General features: G+C 47.4%; 1 protein-coding gene across 1 annotated transcript; it reads right to left on the reverse strand.

Moving 5' to 3' along the window:
* Nucleotides 1-19,080: 19,080 nt before the first annotated feature.
* Nucleotides 19,081-19,503, reverse strand: LOC135886009 (ribonuclease-like). The gene has a single exon (XM_065413900.1). It carries the CDS (start codon nucleotides 19,501-19,503, stop codon nucleotides 19,081-19,083), a length of 423 nt encoding a protein of 140 aa, XP_065269972.1.
* Between the last annotated feature and the right edge of the window lie 1,381 nt (nucleotides 19,504-20,884).

Raw genomic sequence — 20,884 nt, forward strand, 5'->3', positions numbered from 1 at the left:
GTAATATCTATCTTTAGAAAGGGGACCAAAGAGGACTTTGGGAATTATAGACCAGTCAGCCTCACTTTGATACCTAGAAAGATACTGGAACCAATTATTAAACAATTAATTTGTAAACACCTAGACAATAATAGTGGTAGATGGAAGAGCCAGCCTGGATTTCTAAAGAACAAATCATGCCAAACCAACTTAATTTCTTTCTTTGAAAGGCTGACTAACCTAGTTGAGGGAGGGAAGCAGTGGAGGTGGTAGATCTTTGTTTTAGTTAAGCTTTTGGTACAGTCCCATATGACATTCTCATAAGCAAACTAAGGGAATGTGGTCTAGGTGAAATTACTATAAAGTGAGTGCACAACTGGTTGAAAGACCATACTCAAAATGTAATTATCAATGATTTGCTGTCAACCTGGGAGGAGATATCTACTGGGTGCCACAGGGGTCAGTCCTGGGTGCAGTACTATTCAATATTTTCATCAATGACCTCGATAATGTAGTGTAGAGAATGCTTATATAATCCACAGATGAGAGCAAACTGGGAGGGGTTTCAAGCACTTTGGAGGACAGGATTGGAATTCAAAATGACCTCGACAAGTTGGAGGATTGGTCACAAATCAAAAAAGAAATTAATAAAGACAAGTGCAAAGTACCTCACTTAGGAAGGAAAAATCAAATGCATAACTATAAAATGGGAAATAACTGACTAGTGGTAATATTGCTGGAAAGGATCTGGGGTTTAAAGTGGATCACAAATTGAATATGAGGAGGCTTGGCATAGAATTCAATTTTTATTTTCGTTATTTCACAGGAAATTATCAATGTTTATATTTAAGCAAATTTTCAATTTTCTTTCATTTCAGTTTTCAGAGTAGTGGGAAATTGTGGGGCAATTTCAGACAAAAGGGGGGGCAGACAATAATTATTTAATGACAGTAGAAGTTGAGATTCAAAACACATATTGTCTGCATCTCGTGTCAAAATATGCAAAGTCAATAATATTAAATCAAACCCTAATAATTTCTCAGGTAACATTTTTCTTACTTTGCCGATTGGTACATTTTGAATACTATGGCTAAAGACGCATACAACTGGACTGCAGTTGGTATTGGTTCAGGTTTGTTGAGCATCTACAACTCTCCTGAGATTGAAAGACTGAAGAATTTCACTCCAGTACCACCTTTCTTGTACCTCCGTATGCCCCATGGACTTTGAGGAAGGGAGCTGAACTCAAGAGAACTCTGCACATGATGCCTGAGAGCTGGATCTGACCCCATGCGCCCCTGCACTTGGCCACTCTGCGAGGAAGCAGGGTGCGGCCAGCCTTTTTAGCAAGGCATCCATAGGGTTCACCGCTGCCCTGCTACACTCACATACAATATAACAAGGGAAAATCCACACTTCGTCACAGCTTAATACTTGACGCCCCTATTCTGAAGAGAACCTTCAATGTGAGTCCTCCGTGCCCAAATGACTGTAGCACTAGAGAAAGCGCCCACACTCAAAGGGCTACACCCACTCCCTTCTGAGACACAGCCCCAAACCCAAGAACGTTGACTCATAGCCCCCCCCCCCATGCTCTGACCCCCCGAGACTCCCCTCCTCTCCTGAGGCAGGGAATAGAAGTCAGGATCCCTGAATCCCAGCCCTGCAACGCAGGCCCCCAATCCCTGTGAGAAGATGAGTGGACATATTTGACGTGAAGGACTGTAAAAGGGGCCAGCCTGAGTGAAACTATGACATTAACTAGTTCAGAAGCTTTTAAAACTCCCAATTTGCATGTTAATAACACCTAGTAGCCCATCTCCAGCGTGGCGTCTCCACCAGTAATACCAGCCAGGAATGCTTGGGCAATAATCCTCATGGCAATGCAAACCTCCCTTTTTCCTGTAGCAGCTGCCAGTCTTCAGAGTCTCCCACAATGGAATTGGCACAAATGTAAGTAGAGAGATGGGTGTGTCTGGGGATAGATGGATGGAGTCAGGGAGAGAAATGAGTGTGAATGGGGATGGCTGATAGAAAGAGAGCAGTTTTTATACCAATTTACAGTACAAACCCTAGTGCCAGATTCATGTATATCAGTACAGCCATGGTTTATAGAAGTGTAGTTTGTTCCGCTTTATTGACAGCAACAAGCTATAGGGTTACAATCACCTTTCTACAGGTATTCACTGCCCAAAAAGGAAAACCCCAAACCGCTGCTTTTGTGAGTCACATCTGCCCATATCTCCTGCTTTGGTGTGTTTGTTGTGTGTATTTGAATGCCCGGCTTTCTGTGAGTCTTGCATGTCTCGTGTTATACTTCTTCTGTGCGTGTTTGTGATTTGTGGGTGTGTCTCTTGCTTGTGTGAGTCAAGAGACTCGTCTCTCTCTGGTGTTGTCTCTTATGTGTGTTTGTGTCTTGTGTGTGTATCTCCATGTATTCCTCTGTGTCCCTTTCCACACACCACCCTCCTTCCCTTGCCCAGAGCCAATGGGAGAACAAGCCAATACTCCAGCCCAACAAACTGATCCCTTGAAAAGCTCCAGACATGGCTTTGGTCCCAAGAGAAAATAATTGACATCACTCATCTGTCATTCCCCCTCTGTCTCATTGTGTTCTTCCCATCTCTCAATATGAAAATTCCAAGGGTACGTTTCTGCCCCTCAGAGATAGGCCAGACACTCAACGGCATACAATGGGAGTTCTTCTCTCTTCAGAGAATCACTCTTATCCAGCAGGGAAAGAAGAACGTATCATTTAGATGCCCGGATGCGTAATCTACGTCAGTACAGACATCTCCCCTTGTCGTATTATTCCACTGCTACCACCTGCATATGGCTCCAGTGCCCAATGGGTCAAGCGTTAGTTCTGGTGATCAGTGGCTGTGAGTTCACGCCTTTTGGAGGCCACTTATAATTTGTGCTGGAGGATTTGATCTACCAGAATCTGGCTAATCTCCTCTCTCCTATACTAATGGCAGAGCAGACTAAGGGGTACATGTGCTCTGACTGCCAATTTCAAATCACAAAAGCCATTTAGATGGTCAGTTTCTCCCTAATTTTCATGACATCCACAAGAATGCGGATGGGGATTGAGGGGCCCTAGCACAGCTGAGTTGGGGTGAGGAGCTGTTGTAATAATTGAGCCTGAGAATGTACTCCAATATTAAGATCAACTCTACAGAGTAAAAGTTGACAAAATTTCCAGTCACACACAGCAATAAATGTTGATGGGAAAGGTGCAAAAGTGAGACAGAGACTGAATTAGTTGAAACAAACAGGCCCCCGTGATATCATTCAAGGCCCATGTCAAGATCATGCCTGGTGAACAAGAGAAATTAGGGAGCAGAAATCAATGGACCAAAATTGGTCTGTGGGAAATTAGGCCTCACTGGTGACCAAAACAATGAATGGAGGGGCTATTCCACCCATCACTTCCTTTGGGGTCCTCGAAAAAGGGGACAAGTTTGTGAGAAAAATTGGCAGAGGAAGAGAATGCAACAATTGCTGGGCGTCATTGCCGAATGACGAGGAAGGAGTGAGCTTTATCATCATGGCTGACAGCCTGGCCATCTCTTCGGAGGACAGGATCCAACATGACACCACTTGGCCTCCTTCATCCTAATTCCAAGAGATGTTTTGACCAGACCAGGCCATAGAGAGGGACCCCACTGATTTGGCCATCTCCACCAGCTCCTGCTAAAACCCAGCTGCATTTTCTCTCTTTGCCGTTCTTCTCTTTCCCCTGTCCTGTGTGTGTCTGTCGTGTTTTGTCTTCTAGGAAACAGGACTGGACTATAAATACAACAGCAACAACGACAGCTCCAGCCCATCACAACTAACTACTTCTCTTTGTCCCCAAGGGACAGTTACCACCATCTTTAATACCATTTGTGAGACTGTCAGACAGGGAGATCTTCTTTCTGCAACCTCTTCCCAACTACTGGGAAAGGGAACAAGGGATGTAGTTAAAATAAAAACCTTAATACTTTCAGGAGTTCCGCCAGCTTTTTTGCTGCCCTAGGCGTCGGAAGGTCCCGCCCCCCAAATGCCGCCCCTGACAAAGGTGGCGGAAGGTCCCGCCCCCGAAATACCGACGACGACCGGGGTGGCCGAAGATCCGGCCGCTGCGATCGCCGCCCCCCAAATGTTAGTGCCCTAGGCAACCGCCTAGGTCACCTTATGGGTTGCGCAGGCCCTGAATACTTTACAAAGGTTTGAGCAGCTTGTCCTCCTTTTCTGTACCCTTAATAAAACACTGAAAGGATTGTTAATGGTGTGTTTGCCATGGGACTGAGCAGGCCGAGGCTTCTGGATACCAAATCCCAAACCTTGTTTAACATGGTTCTGACTTGGTCAGGGACAGGGTCACGTTAACTGCACTGACTCTCTGGATCTATATATGCCATATAAATGACTGCATCAGAGCCCAGGCTGGGATAGCAGGCAGCTGTGGGTCCAGATTGGGGAGGAGGGCACCGGCAGAGCTGTGAGTTTCCAGGCTAGGACTGGATTAGGAAGGTGCCAGTGGGTCAGGACTCAGGGTGCAGCTATACAGCAAACGAAGGTGTGATTGCAGCACGGGTGGGCGTTCCTACACTAGCGTTAATCTAGTTAGCACAGGTAAGAATAGCAGTGGGCACATGTTGGCCTGGACTGCAACCTGGGGTGGCCACCAGAGTACTTACCAGCGTCACTGGCGGGCTGATACTGGGGCGGACACCCCATGGTGAAGTTTGTGCCACCCGCTATCATTGCCCAACCTAGCTAGATTGAACCTGGCCCAGTTGTGCCCATCCGCACTACAATCACATCTATACTTGCTGGGTAGATGCAGTGTTAGATATTTATGTGGAGCCCAGGGCTTTAGCAGGACATGTACTGTTTGTTCCCCACCCACGCCCTGCCTGCTGGGCCACTCACTATGGGGCACCAGCAGAGCTGTGAGGGATGGGAACCTGTAGTAATAATTGGGCCTGCAAATTTAGCCTAATTTTAAGATCAACTGTGAAGAGTGAAAGTTTACGAACCTTCCTATCACATATAACAATAAAGGTTGATGGGGAAAGGTGCAAAAGTGAGACAGACTGAATTAGCCTAAACAGACAGGCCCCCTGATATCAATCAAGGTCTGTGTTAAGATCTTGCCTGGTAAACAGGAGCAGTGCGGGACTGGAAATCAATAGGCCAAAATTGGTGTGTGGGAAATTAGGCCTAACTGGTGGCCAAACTAATGAAAGGAGGGGCCATTCCACCCATCACTCCCTTTCGGGATACTCAAAAAAGGGGGCAAGTTCGGGAGCAAAATTAATGGAGGAAAGGAAAAGGAAGCGAACGCAACAATTACCAAAAGTAAAACTGGGTTAAAAAATAATTGGATGAGTTCCTGGAGGATAGGTCCATCAATGATTATTAGACAAAATGGTCAGGGATGCAACCCCAGGCTCTGGGTGTACCTGAACCTCTGACTGTCAGAAGCTGGGAAAGTACAATAGGGAATGTATCACTTGATGATGAGCTGTTCTGTTCATCCTCTATGAAGCACCTAGTACTGACCACTGTCGGAAGACAGGATACTGGGCCAATGGACCATTGTTCTGATGCAGTATGGCCGTTCTTAGGTTCAATGCTACAGTTGTCTGGGCACTGAGGTCTCAGCTGGAATGTTCTCTCCAGAATACTGGTACAAGCAGAGCATTAGCCTGGGTCATGTGTACATTCGGGCGTATGAGAGACAGAATGACTGGCTGGAAATTAGAAGAACATTTCTAAGCACCAGTGGAGCGAGGTTCTGGAGCAGCCTCCCAGTAGGAGTTGCAGGGGGCAAATGATTTAAGAAAGATATGGAGAAATGTCTGAATGGGATTGTATGACAGGGTTGCTTGAGATGAGGGCGGAGCTCAGCACCCCTGTGTCTCACTTCTGGTTTATGTCTTAAGTTCCTAAGTCTCATGCGTCATGGTTTCCGACAGTCACCTGCCATGGTCAGGAAGGGATTTTCTTCTCCCTTCCCCCATATATTCTGTTTTGGGGGGATTTTGTTTTGTTTTATCTCCTTCTTCTGAAGCATCAGGGATGGCTACAACTGGAGATGGAACAGTTGATGGTGGGGACCAGTGTTCTGAGGTGGCAATGAACCATTCTCTCTCTCCCGAGTGCTTGGCTGGCTGGTTCTTGTTCACATGCCCAGGGTCTAACTGATTGTCGTGTGTGGGGTCAGTTAGTCACCACCCTCTCTGCCAGAAGCAACCCTGCAACCTAATGATGGACCACACCACTTTTAAAGCCAGCTTAACAGGTTCTGGTGAGACAGGGTTCTCGGTGCCAAGACCAGCCATCCCTAGTGAATCCTGGGCAGCACACTCTGCATTGGTGGTGCTGTGGAAGATGCTGCACACACGCTGTATGGGTATTTTTTCCATCCTGGGCTCCTCACAGGTCTTCTCCAGCTGAGCACTGCAGAGTCAGAGGCCAGTGACTGCTCCAGACTATGCAGCTGATTTCCAGGTCTAGCCTGGCTTGTTTTGCCCACACTCAATCACTACATATATGTATGGATGATGAAAATGCTTCTTCTCATCTGATTAGTGGGCCATCATGTTTTTGAAAGCACAGCAGAGAGAGGCAGAGAGAGATGCAACATGCCAAGCATACCAAAGACTGAGATTCTGCAAGGTGCCTAAAGAATTTGGGTTTCCTGAAAATGAGTGGGAAACTGGGCATCTAAATCCTTTTGGTGATTTGAATGTTGCAGCAGCAGCACACACGTATTCCTGGAACTGCACTGCTGTCACTACAGGAAGAGAAGAAATTAGCCAGTTTCCAGTGGATTAAACTTCCCCAACACATATTAAAAGTGAATTGGAAAGTGTTATTTACCCCTCCACATAGCATAAGAACCAGGGGTTACCCAACAAAATTAATAGTCAGCAGGTAAAAAACAAATAGAAGGAAGTATTTCACCACACAACGCAGTCAACAAGTGCAACTCGTTACCAGAAGATGTTGTGGAGGCCAAAAGTATAACTAGATTAAAGAGTGAATTAGATAAATTCACGGAGGATAGTTCCTTGAATGGCTATTAACCAAGATGCAACCCCATGCTCTGAGTAACCCTGAACCTCTAAATGCCAGAAGCTGGGACTGGATGACAGAGGATGGATCTCTTGATGATTGCCCTGTTCTGTTCATTCCTTCTGAAGCATCTGGCATTGGCCATTGTCAGAAGACAGGATACTAGGGTAGATAAACCATTGGCCTGACTCAGCATGGCCGTTCTTATGTTCTTAAAACTGACCCAGTAAGACTTCAGCTCACAACACCTGATAGCGAAGGCTAGTGCTCTGACCGCTAGAGCCATGTCTTACCACAAAAACAGCATGACAAGGGGTGATGTGCTGACATACATTCCACATCTTTGCATCTAAGTCATGCATTATTCTTTCCCTGCAGGATAAAAATGTTTCTTTGAAGGAAGAAGAATTCCCATTGGATGCCATTGGGTGTCTGTCCTATTTCGGAAGGGCAGAAATGTGCCCTTGGAATATTAATAATGAAAGAAGGAGAGAAACAGATGGGTAATAACACAGCGAGGGAGAGACTGACTGATGAGTGTCGTAAATTATTTCCTTTGGGGACCAAAAGCTGGGCTGGACTTTGAGAAGGGAACAGATTGGGTTGGTAGATGCATCAAGCATTTCGGCTTGCTCCCCCATTTGCCCTAGAGAAGGGAAAGAAGACGATATGTGGAAAGAGACACTCAGAGCAATGCACTCACATACAGGAACCAGCACCAAAGTCAGACGCGACTGTGACTGATACAAGTAGGAGGCACAACCACACAAAACACAACCACACACACAAGAAACAAAAGACTCACAAGACTCACAAAAGCAAAGGATTGAAATAAACAAAACACAAACACACAAGGAAAATACAAAAAGCACAAGACTGATTCACACAAGATAAACACATAAACAAGCTCAAACATGAGATCTGGAAAGATATGACTCACAAAAGCAAGAGTTTGGGGTTATCCTTTTTGGGCACAGAATACCAGTAAAAAGGGGCTTGCAGTGGTATAGTTTATTGGTGTCAATAGAGAGGAATACATTTTACTGGTATAAAGCATAGTTATATCAGTATAGCTGCACCAAACTAGGGTTTGTACTGATATGATAGCTAAATTGGTACAAAAACATCTCTGTATCGATCCATCTATCCCCATACACACCCATCTCTCTCTCTGAAGGCAGCCAGATGCTACAGGAACATGGGAAGTTGTTACTCCCATGAGCATTCCCGGCAGGTCAGATTGATGGAACTACCAAGCTGGGGAGGATGCCACCAGGTGTTATTGACATGCAGATTGGGAGAGCCCATAACTACAGAGTCATCCACTCTGCTCCCTGCAGCACAGTGACCCCTAGTGCCGCCCTGAGGTAAGTAGTGACTGTGAGGTGCCAGCACCCCCACGGAGCCCCTTTTAGTAGCATATCTCCCCCTAGTGCCACGATGAAACATTGGGATTGGCAGTCCCCGCAGTGGAGAATTCTGAGTATGTCCTGTAGGTTTCTGATTTCTTTACAGGTGGTTAATGGCTATGGAAGTAGTAAGTAAATAAAGGAAGGATAGAAATGAAGGGAGATCATTTACTCAGATTCTTGAGCAGAACCTGAAGACTGAGTAGGAGGAGAGGGGTGTGGGAAAAATCTGGGACCACTGAAAGCACTGTCAAAAGCCAAAAGGACTCTCAGAGGGATGAGGACACTGGAGTGAGGGGTTTCTGTACAAAGTTTTTTTCCCTGGAGCTCTCTTCTGATTTTGATATGAGTAAAGTGTGTGTGTGTGTATGCGCGTGTGTGTTGGAAGTTCCCTTGTGGTGTCTCTGTGTTACTTGCTTACACTGTCCCTGAAGAGGGAAGCAAGAAACCAGAGTGTCTGCAGTTGGACTCATAGGGTCCAGAGTGACCTAGACAAATTGGAGGATTGGGCCAAAAGAAATCTGATGAGGTTCAACAGGAGGGCAGAGTCCTGCAGTTAGGAAGGAAGAATCCCATGCACTGCTACAGGCTGGGGACTGACTGGCTAAGCAGCAGTTCTGCAGAAAAGGATCTGGGGATTACAGGGGATGAGAAGCTGGATATGAGTCAGCAGTGTGCCCTTGTTGCCAAGAAGGCCAATGGCATTTTGGGCTGTATTAGTAGAAGCATTGCCAGCAGATCAAGGAAAATGATTATTCCCCTCTATTCAACACTGGTGAGGCCACACCTGGAGTACTGTGTCCACTGCAGAAGGGATGTAGACAAATTGGAGAGAGTCCAGTGGAGGGCAACGAACACTATTGGGGGCTGGGGCACGTGACTTATGAGGAGAGGCTGAGGGAACTGGGGTTATTTAGTCTGCAGAAGAGAAAAGTGAGGGGGGGGATTTGATAGCAGCCTTCCACTACCTGAAGGGGGGTTCCAAAGAGGATGGAGCTTGGCTGTTCTCAGTGGTGGCAAATGACAGAATAAGGAGCAATGGTCTCAAGTTGCAGTGGGGGAGATCTAGGTTGGATATTAGGAAACACTATTTCACTAGGAGGGTGATGAAGCACTGGAATGAGTTACTTAGGGAGGTGGTGGAATCTCCATCCTTAGAGGTTTTTAAGGTCCGGCTTGACAAAGCCCTGGCTGGGATGATTTAGTTGGTGTCGTTCCTGCTTTGAGCAGGGGATTGAACTAGATGACCTCCTGAGGTCTCTTCCAACTCTAATATTCTATGATTCTAGGACTCTGGGAAAATAGAGAGACTTAGGAGAGTCAGCATTTGTTTCAGGCAACTGAGCTATGGATGCCCTTAGTGAAGACTTTGTAGTGTAAGACAAGAGACAACAGATGGAGACAGACATGTGGCCAAGTGCACATATGCTGTAATTCCCTGTTTGAGTGCCAAAGGTGGAACACTGGTGTACTTCTCTCTTTCTTTTCTTCTGTCTTCTTCTGGGCTGTGGCATCCTATAGCTTTAATTTTGCTCTGCATCATAGATTCTTAATGCGCCATCACTAACAGCTTCCAGTGCTCTGTACATACTCCCTCCCATTTCTTTACAGCTAGATGAGAAGAGGTGGTCCAGAAATTTGTGGATTTGGGATGACAAAATATCGTCTCCGTTGTAAGATAGGGGCCCAGCATGGAAAAGACTGAGAGCTGCTGCTTTAGAAGAAGCCTTCAGTGGTGATGCAGCACTGACAAGACTGATACTGGAATTCTGTGTTCAGTTCTGGTGTCCATACTTTTAAAAGGATATTGAAAAATTGGAGAGGGTACAGAAAAGACCCACAAAAATAATTCAAGGACATGGAAAAATGATGGGGAAAAAGCCTGACTTAAAAGACTTTAATTGGTTTAGCTTATCAATGAGAAGATCAGGAGAGGACTTGAAAAAGTACATAAGTACCTTCATGGGGAGAAAATACCAGCTACTAAAGGGCTCTTTAATCTAGTAGAAAAAGACAGAACAAGAACAAATAGCTATAAGCTTAAACCAGATACATTCTAATTAGCTTGTTGCCATCAATAGAAAGGGAAAAAATACACTTCTTTAAACCATGGTTATACTGGGATGTATGAATCCACTCTGGTAGTTATAATGAAAATTTCTACAAAAACTGCTCTCTCACTGTCTAGCCATCCCCATACACATAATGAAAGAAGGAGAGAGAGATGGCAAAGGACAAACTGAGAGAGAGAGAGAGAGAGAGATGAGTGGTATAAATTATTTCCTGTTGGGACCGAAGACAGGTTTGAAATGCACACAGATGCACACACACAGCACAAACACAGACAAGAAACAACAGCAGAAACAGACAAGACTTTGACTGACACAACCAAGATGGAGCACAACCACACAAAACAGAAATGCACCAATAAAAAAATACAAACACACAAGGAGGAAGACAAGGCCTGCAAGAGGCCCCATTCCCACAAATCACAAACACACACACAAGAAACATAACATGAGACACTGAAGACTCACAGAAGCAAGGGATTCAAATACAGGCAACACACACGGGAGCCCTCGCATGAGATATAGGAAGATGTGACTCACAACAGCAAGAGTTTGGGGTTTTCCTTTTTGGCAGGGAATACCAGTAGAAAGGTACTTATATTGGTATAGCTTGTTTCTATCAACACAGAGGAATAAACTACACTTCTATCAACTATGGTTCTACTGGTGTCCCTGCATCCACACTAGGGGATGTACTGGAAATTGTAACCAAAACTGCTTTCTATCCATCCATCCAGCCCCATACACTCTCATTTGCACTCATTCTCTTTTGCAATCCATCTGTCCCTAGACACACCCATCTCTCTCTCTCTTTCTCTATCATTCTCTCTTTACATTTGTGCCCATCCAGTTGTCAGAGTCTCTGAAGGCTGGCAGATGCTACAGGAATATGGGAGGTTGTTATTGCCATGAGCATTCCTGGCTGGTATAACTCATGGAGACACCAAGCTGAGGATGGGGCCACCAGGTGTTATTAGCATGCAAATTGGGGATCTTTAAAGCTTCTGAACTAGCTAATGTCCTAGTTACACTCAGCAGGTCATCTTGATCCCTATAACAGTCCTTCGCTTCTTCAGTTTAATCCATTTTAAATTTGTCAACTCTGCTTCTTGCTTCTGGTGGGGATTTGGGACCTAAGCAGGGGGGTAGAAGTTGACTCCTGGGTTCTAGTCTTGTCTCTCAGAGAGAATGGGTGAAGTGTTTTTGAGTTAGGAGAACTGGGAGACAGGACTGTTGGGTTGTTTCTCTAGTGGAGCAAGTTATTGTGGAATCATCGTGGGTATTTCACTGAAAACATCCGCACAATGTGCAGTGGCAGTCAAAAAGGCTAATAGAATGTTAGGGACCATCAGGAAAAGGATAGATAATAAGACAGAAAATATCATAATGCCACTACATAAATCCATTGTACACCTATGCCTTGAATATTGCATATAGTTCTGGTCCCCCCATCATAAAAAAGATATACTAGAACTGGAAAAAGTACAGAGAGGGGCAATAAAAATGTTTAAGGGTATGGAGCAGCTTCCCTTTGAGCAGCAATTTAAGAGATGGGGCCTGTTCAACTTGGAAAAGATATGACTGAGAAAGGATATAATAGAGGTCTATAAAATCATGAATGGTGTGCAGAAGGTTAATAAGGAAGTGTTATTGACCACTTCACATAACACAAGAGCCAGGGATCACCCAATGAAATTAATAGGCAGCAGGTTTAAAACAAACATAAGGATGTATTTCTTCACACAACGCAGTCAACCTGTGGAAGTCGTTCCCAGGGGATTTTGTGAAGGCAAAAAGTAAAACTGGGTTAAAAAAAGTTGGATAAGATCATGGAAGCTGGGTCCATTAATGACTATTAGCCAAGATGATCAAGGATGCAATCCCATGCTCCAGGTGTCCCTAAACCTCTGACACCCCAAAGCTGGGAGTGGATAGCAGGGGATGGATCACTTAACAACTGCCCTGTTCGGTTCATCCCCTCTGAAGCACCTGGCACTGGCCACTGTCGGAAGACAGGATCCTGGGCTAGACCAGGATGGACCTTTGGTCTGGCCCAGTATGGCCGTTCTTAGGTTCAGTGCTACAGTTGTCTGGGCACTGAGGTCTCAGCTGGAATGTTCTCTCCGGAATACTGGTACAAGCAGTGCATTAGCCTGGGTCGTGTAGATTCGCACGTGTGACAGAGAGAATGACTGGCTAGATATTAGAAGAACGTTAGGCAAGGTTCTGGAGCAGCCCCCCAATAGGAGCTGGGGGGGGGGGGAATGATGTAATGAATTTTAAGGGTGAGCTGGACACATTTCTGAATGGCATTGTAGGACAGGGTTGCTTGAGATGAGAGCAGGGATCAGCACCCCTGTGGCTCACTTCCAGATTATCTCTTAAATTCCTAAATCTCATGCGTCATGGTTTCAGCCTGTCACCTGACAGGTCCAGAAGGGATTTTCTTCCCCTTCCCCCACATATTCTGGTTTTTGGGGGGCGGGGGGGTTGTTTTGTTTTCTTTTATCACCTTCCTCTGAACCAATGGGGAGGCCACAGCTGGAGATGGGGCATTGGACGGGGTGGACTAGGGTTCTTAGGTTGCACCAAGCCTTTCTCTCTCCCAGTTGCAGGGCTGGCTGGTTCTTGCTCACATGCTCTGGGTCTAACTGATTGCCGTGTGCAGGGTCAGGAAGGAATTTCCCTCCCAGATGAGATTGGCAGTGACCTTGAGGGAGGGAGGAAGGGGTTGTCCTCCTCTGCAGCGTGTGGGTGGGTTGCCAGGATTATCTGGGTAGATCTCATTTAATCATTTCCCTGCCATTGTGGGTGCAGCTGGGTCCCTCTTATTCTCTGCCTGTGGCACATAAAATCTACTCTCCAGTGGGCCATGACACTTAGGCCCCATTTCAGTTGTTGGGCTGGGTGCGTGAGTGAGTGAGTGGTGGTGTTAGTGGCTAGGCTGGAGGTCGGAGTAGATGATCCGGTGGCCCCTTCTTGACTTAAACTCCATGACAAAGCCATGGTGGGAACAGCAGAATTCACGAATGCAGGGAAAATGCTGATGAGCAGGGACAGGTTGGGGCATCCAGGGAAGTGGTGGGGGATTTAAGGGACAATCCTTTGCCTCCCAAAACAGGGTCCCTGGGCTGGAGCCCAGAGAAGGGGCCTGGGTTCCCCTAGCGCTCCCCAGACCCAGGGGACAAGGCCAGGCTGCCAGGGGAAGCAATAACAAGCCCCCAGTGGGGGCCAAGGGCCTGGTATCGAGGCCACCAGACATGGGGTTTCCCTGTGGTTTGGGTCGGACTCTGCATTACCCCGAAAGTGGCGAGAGCCAAGAGTGACCTGGCCAGAGGAGCAGGTCACAGTCACCAAGGGACCCCCAGTGGCCTGGCCGGCCATTTAGCCGGGCTGGAGTGGGGGAGAAGCCACACAACGCTGTGCCCAGCTGTGAGGAGGCATCCGGATGGTGAGTCTCTTTGCCCCTGCTGGGGAAGCCCCCCAAGCCCTGGAAAAGCATTCCTGCTCTCTTCCTCAATCCACAGGATCAGGGCTACACTCCCTGCTTTGGAACAGTCTCTAGGAGGAAACCCAGCAGTGTGCCAGACCCCCCCAGGGTCTGACTCTTCACACAGCCTCACTGCCTCCTAAGACTGAACCTATGGGTCTCCAGCCATCCTGCTTCACACCATGAACTCTGTCCGGAGAATGCAACTGAGGCAGACTCCTAGGAAAGATGTGGCCATGCTGCAGGGATGAATATGCCCCACCCAGCATTTGCACACTGACATGGCACTGTCACAAGAGCTGGGTTCATGAGTCACCTGGACACAGCCTAGGAAGCCCTTAGATTAGCATGGAGAGATTAAGGTTACAGCACAGATGATCCTGGGGAGCCCAGCGCCTTGTCAAGCTTCAGGGAACGCCTTGGGTCGAGCTCTGTCTGTCTCCATCTGTCTCCTTGGTCAGATTCCCAGTGAGAGCCCTGATTCCTCCCTGCCCCCAGCTCTCATCCCCTACCTCACACCTCCCCATCTTTTGATCTCCAGCAGGGGGATTGTTCAGCTTCTATGTGGAGAGGCGAAATCCATCTCCCTCTGGGTGCTTGAGTGCTAGGTGTCAACATCTTGGGAGTTGGGTTTGCTGTTGTCTTCTCAGATTCTCCATTGAACAGGGTCGGTCTGGGCCAGTCCTTTGGAATGGTAGCCAGGCAATGTTCATACCTATATTTCTCACCTGCCCAGAGAGCAAACGGTCCTTTTCCAGCCACTGGGTAACCACGCAGCATAGAGGGGAACCTGAGAGACACATGGGAGTCATAAAAATATTACGAAAAACTCCCACTTCTTCACATCCCCTCAGCCCCAGCAGGTAGGAAAGCTGCTGCCACAGCAGGCTTTGGTGCCCATGGAGTGTATGTGATCAGTGACAGAGTGAGGAACAGAACCCAGTGTGATGAGTCTCCCCCACAGAGCCACCTGGAACGGGGGTAGCACTGAGCCCCCAACCCACCAGTCTGCTGTGACACACTGCAAAGCCCTCCAGCCTGCACTTTCACCAGTGTTCACACAGGTAGGGACATACCCAGCTGCAGTTACATGCAGGCTCTCTATCCACCAGCTTCTCAGCTTGGAACCCCAGAGCAGTACTGTCCTGCCCTGGTCAAATCTAGCCAGTATCTGGCCAGTATATGTACCTGGTCTGCCTCTCCCTCGATGTGAAGAGAACAATGCACATTTGTGGTAACTAAGCAGAGATTTTCCCCATGCACTCCAGTCAAAGCTCACTGGTTTAGATTAAAACAAAAACAAGTTTATTAACTACAAAAGATAGATTTTAAGTGATTTTAAGTGATCAAAGCAGATTACCTAGCAAATAAACAAAAAACACAAACTAAGCTTAATATACTAAATAGATTGGATATGAATAGCAGATTCTCACCCTAACTGATGGTACAGGCAGACTTGCAGTTTCTTAATGCACAAGCTACACTTGCTTTGCCACTTGGAATCCCAGGTATTTCATACACAGGCTAGAAATCCCTTTAGCCTGGGTCCAGCACTTCCCCCAGTTCAGTCTCTGTTCCTCTGATGTTTCCAGGAGTCTTCTTGTGTGGGGAGTGAAGACCTACCGATGATGTCACTCCCTGCCTTATATAGCTTTAGTATATTGTGGGAACCATTTGTTTCGAAGCTTTGTTCCCAGACCAGTTTGTGGAAAAACACTGACCTCCCAAGTTGGAGTCCAGAGTCATGTGGCCTGGTCACATGTCCTTTCTGGGTCATAGCAGCCATTACCTACAGGCTGGATCGACTGTTTGCAGGAAGACTAATCTCTTTCATAGTCCGTTGTCTTTGCTGATGGGCCATAAGCCCCATCTGGCTTCTTCATTGTTGTACCTGAAAGCCTGGCTGTGGGTGTTTTCCAGAGTAAGCCCATTTGAAATACAGATCCTTAGTCAATATTCACAGCTTCAGATACAAAAATGATACATGCATACAAATAGGATAATTATATTCAGCAAACATAACTTCCAATGATACCTCACATGACCCATCTTGTTCAAAATGCATCATAAATTATGCCATAATCATATCATAATAATATCACTATGATGAATATGGGGTGCAGTGTCACACCCGGCTTCTAGCCCCCTTGGCCTGACCAGCAGCAGAAGATGGGTGTGGGTGTGGAGTGCACAAGCTGGAGGAATGGGGGGGCAGGATCCAGAAGTGGTGGTGGGAGCACAGGCCAGGGATGGGGCCCAGCAGTGGGGGTGATGTGGGGAGTTTGAAGGCTCAGGGGTTAGCAATCTTATTTTTCTAAACCAGGTGTTGTGAGTTCACATTTCATTGGGGCTGTTATTTAAATGAATTAACGAAAAGTCCAGTTCACCCCTTGGTGATTTTATCCTCACCCTTGCTCAAGCCCTGACCAAGGGTTCTTGCCCGAATTGCCTTTTAATCCCACCCACCCTTAACACTAATAGCCACCAAAGACCGCAGCAGGGGCCTGCCTTTGACCGTGTGTAGAACAGAAGCCTTAGAGGAAGGCGTCATTAATTAACTAATTATTTTACTTTATTAATATTCCTACCTGTAGCTGGCCCAGGGACTTTCCCCAGCTCCTGATTCTCTGAGTCAAAATTGCCCCCAAAAGACAAAAGTTGGAATCGACCCATTGAATATTTGAGCCCCGTTCCCAGTTGCGTTTTGGTGATGGAGCTGTGGTTTGCTTAGAGGAGCTGATGCTGAATTCTCACCAGTAGGAGGCACAAACAATCGATCTGCAATGCAAGGAGATGCTGTGTGGTGACACTTAGAGGTTGCTTTCCAGCCTTGCTCCTATGTGGCTTGTTGCTCTTAGCGTCATTTTGGTTGTGAGAGGTCCTGGTTCAACTCCTGGGCAAGCCAATTTCTTACTGTCAAGAGGACAGTTATGAGAAAAGACCCAAGTTGGTCTGACCCCAATTTTTTAAATCTATCTATCCATCCCCATACATGTCAGTCAGATTGTCTATCCCAATTCATCTCTCTCTTCCTACCTTGCTGGAAATAGCTCTCCTACCACACACAGTGAAATCAGAGTCCATATTATTGCATCTCTTCCTCTGTTCTGGCAGCTGTATATAGCTATGGTTGGATAACAGACAACAGAGAAGAGTTTGAGAGAATGGGAGTGGCCACAGCGGGATCACCCATGGGTCCATCTAGCCCATGAACATACCACACCAGCTCCTTCAAAGAAAAGTGCAAGGACTCCCCCCAGTGAGCAATTCTGGAACCACTAAGCTAAGAGGAAATTAATCCCTGACTCCTGTAATGCAGCGGTGATGCAAAGAGGAATTAGATTACGTCTGTGTGGTTTATTGTATTTAATGACACTCAGGATGTTCTCATTAACAACGTGAATAGCAAAGCCTTTTCCTGAATGGGGCTAAGATCTCACAGCCTCAATAACAACCGGCGTAGGGAATGTGCTGGTTAATGAAGAGGCCAGAGACACACCTGACACAACCTTCAAGGAGGCAGGGGATGGCAGTGAGCCAAGGGTGTGTGGTTGCAGAGTGATCCATTAGGGTGGCATGAGACTACAGGGCTAGTGCTGCCAGGCTTCTCGGTCCAGCGGTATGAATTTTACTGCCAGTGTGTAAGGTCCTGGGTTTAAATCCCTGGTGCGTGCAATCTTTTGCAGAAGAACAATATTGCACATCGAGAGTATTGTCTAAAGACAAAGCAGCAGAGGGTTGTGGGCAAAGGAGGCCTGTAACAGAGTGGGTTAGAAAGTCCTGGGAGGGATTCTAGTTTTGGGCTGTCGATGTGGTGGCAGAACAGAGTTGAGTTAGAAACAGGGTTCAGGTTTGAGGTGCATTAAAAAGTCTTGCTTTATGGGCAGCACCTTCCTCTCAATCTTTATGTTCACCCATTGATCCCATCACACACTGTTCTGGAAGTGGCTAATAGGTTTGGGGATTGATAGCAATGGGTTTGGAACCCAAGGCCCCAAAGAAATGTGAGCCTCTAATATCCACTTTAAACAGCTCAGCTACCATGCCACCTGGAGCACTCTCTAAGCTGCCCCTCAACAATGATTTTGGGGGTGGCACAGAATGGGGGTCCCTCAAACTCAGTCTTTGACCCTAGCCAGCCCCAGTTCCTGCAGGGAAAGGAGTTCTCTCCCTCACAAGAGGAATGAGGGTAAAACTTGCTCAGAGGCAAAATTTCTTCCTGACCTTACTCAGTTAGTGAATGGTTCCTGCACTGAAGCATGGAGGTTAATATCTGTTGTGTCAGGTCTGTTTTAGGGGAGGGGAGTGGGGTCTAGCAGGTTAGCACAAGGGCATCTGGGAATCAGGATTCTTGGGTTCTAACCACGTTCCTGGGAGGGGGGTGGGGTCCAGTAGGTTAAAACAAGACAGATAAAAATTCAGGACTCCTAAATTCTATTCTCAGCTCTTGTGGGAAAGGGGGGTCTAATGGGTTAGAGCAGGGCTAGAGGTAGCAGTCAGGACTCCTGCGTTCTTTCCCTAACACCAGGCAGAGACTGAGACTGAAAGCACAGAGAAACTCACTGTAAAACCACAACACATTCCCAGCACACTCCTTAAGTGTTTAGTGACTCATCTCCTTGCTATCCCCAACATAACTCAACAAGCCAGAGATTTCTTTGTAGATATCAGGTTTTATTGAATTTGGAGAGCACACAGAATTGCAGGAAGCAGGGAGTGGGGGGAATGTGCAAAAATAACAAACAATGACAAATAACACTGACTTGCTGTGAATATGAGGATGATCCAGTATCAAGCTGAATACTAGAAGGGTGAAATTGATGGATTAATTAAATTAATTGAGGGGCAGGTGTTTAGATGGCTGCTATGTGGCAGAAGGCTGTACAGGGTGGTAAAGGGATGGCTCTGCTCTATAATGGGCAGAGGCCGGTGCGGGATGGCAACACCTAAACAATCTGACCAGTCTTCAGAGCTGGGTGCTGTGGCTGGTGTGGAAGGGACAGAACAGGGGATAGAGGAAGCAGCCAGGTCCCCTGCCTGACTCCATGCCCAGCGCTGGGCCCTATATGTGCCTCACATAGTCTATGGGGAGCCCTTTCCAGCAGTCGAGGACAATTCTGCGGACATAGCGTGTCCCGGCGTAGGTGCGGCTCGTTGAGTTAAAGGCGCAGACGGTGAGGTCGAAGGGAGCGACGCTGTGGCGTTCATTTGGCTTGCCGGGTGTCCCACCCAGGTTGCAGATGCTGTTGATGGATCCTATGGGTGCATGGATGAAGGTGTTGGCCTCCTGGCCGTACATCTCCTGGCGCTGCATCATAGTGTCGCAGTAGGTGCCATTGGAGTCCTCGCTCCTGGGGTAATTCCAGTGCTTCAGCAGGAATTTGTCATTCTTCTCGTTCCACAGCTGCCCGTTGGCCAGAGCCAGCCAAGCCCCCAGCAGGACAAGGGACAGCAGGAGCACAGGGAAGGATATTTTCAGAGCCATGGCTATGTCTGGATCGACCTGCAGTGGGGAGAGGGGGGAGATGGATGGAGACAGCGCTGGGTGGGGATCTGCCTCCTCCATGGAACCTCCTGGGCCCAAACCCCTCCCACCCCATTTTGTCCTGAAAGCCCTTACCCCTCCTGTTGCTCCCTTCTGACCCCTGCCATCATCCCCAGGAATCTCAAAACAGGAGGCTTCTCATTATCTGCATGACAGTAGCCCTTAGATGCTACAACTGATATCAGGACCCCACCATACCAGCCATTGCTGGGACCCCAGCTAAGACCAGGGCCACCATTTCCTCTAATCTACTATTCCCCACTCTCTTCCCAGATCTGGGAATAGAACCCAGGAGTTCTGGCTGCTCATCTTCTGGTCTCACCCACTCCCATCCCAGAGGTGAAGAGAGAGTCTAGCCATCCTGGCCCCCCAGTCCCAAGTGACACCGTTCTCTCCTCTGTCCTGGCTGGTGGGATCTCCTGCAACCTACCCAAGTCCTTGTGTCTTTGCTGTCGTCAGAACAATGGATCCTGGCCTCTGATGAGCTGATCCTCCTTCCCTTCTTGGAGCATGTTATATAGAGGCCAGCCAGATATGGAGGTGGTGGAGTGGGAGGCGAAATCTAGGAAAGAATTGGGTCAACAGGATTTCTCAACATCAGGAAATTCAAAGCAGTGGCTCACCAGGCAGTGCAACTGTGGGGAGCAAGCAGCAGCTACACACTGGGCTCCACAGCAACATCTCAGGGTGTGTCTACCCAGCGAGCAAAGGTGCAATTGTAGCATGGGTAGGCAGAGCTGTGCCAGCTTTAATCTAGCTAGTGAGGGTATTGATAGCAGGCAGCACGGACTTCACTGAGGGCTAGCAGCCCCAGTACCAACTCGCCATGGACCCTGGGTATGTACTCAGGTTGCTAGCCCATGCTGCCGTGTCCCCATGGCTATTGTTACCCATGCTAGCTAGATTAAAGCTAGCGTAGGAATGCCCACCCATGCTGCAAACACACCTTTGTTTGCTGTGTAGACGCACCCGAGTGCTGACCCAGTGGCACCTTCCTAATCCAGTGCTAGCCTAGAACCTCACTCCCCCCCATCACAGCTCTGCTGGTGCCCCTCAATCCTTACCCTCAGCTCCTCCCGCCCCGCCTCCCACAGGCAGCTGAGCTATGAAAATTGTTTATTCTCCTCTCTCAGGCCATCATATTTTTGAAAGCATGGCAGAAAAAGAAGGAGAGCGAGAGATGTGCATCCAAACACACCATAGGCTGAGTTTTTTCAAGGCTCCCAAGGGATTTGGATGCAATGAAAATTAGTAGAAAACTAGGTGTCTAAATCCCTGTGGTGATTTGAAGGTGGCAGTCGGAGCACAGGGAGAGAGGAGC

The sequence above is a fragment of the Emys orbicularis genome, chromosome 12, assembly GCF_028017835.1.
Source record: "Emys orbicularis isolate rEmyOrb1 chromosome 12, rEmyOrb1.hap1, whole genome shotgun sequence".
Lineage (NCBI taxonomy): Eukaryota > Metazoa > Chordata > Testudines > Emydidae > Emys > Emys orbicularis.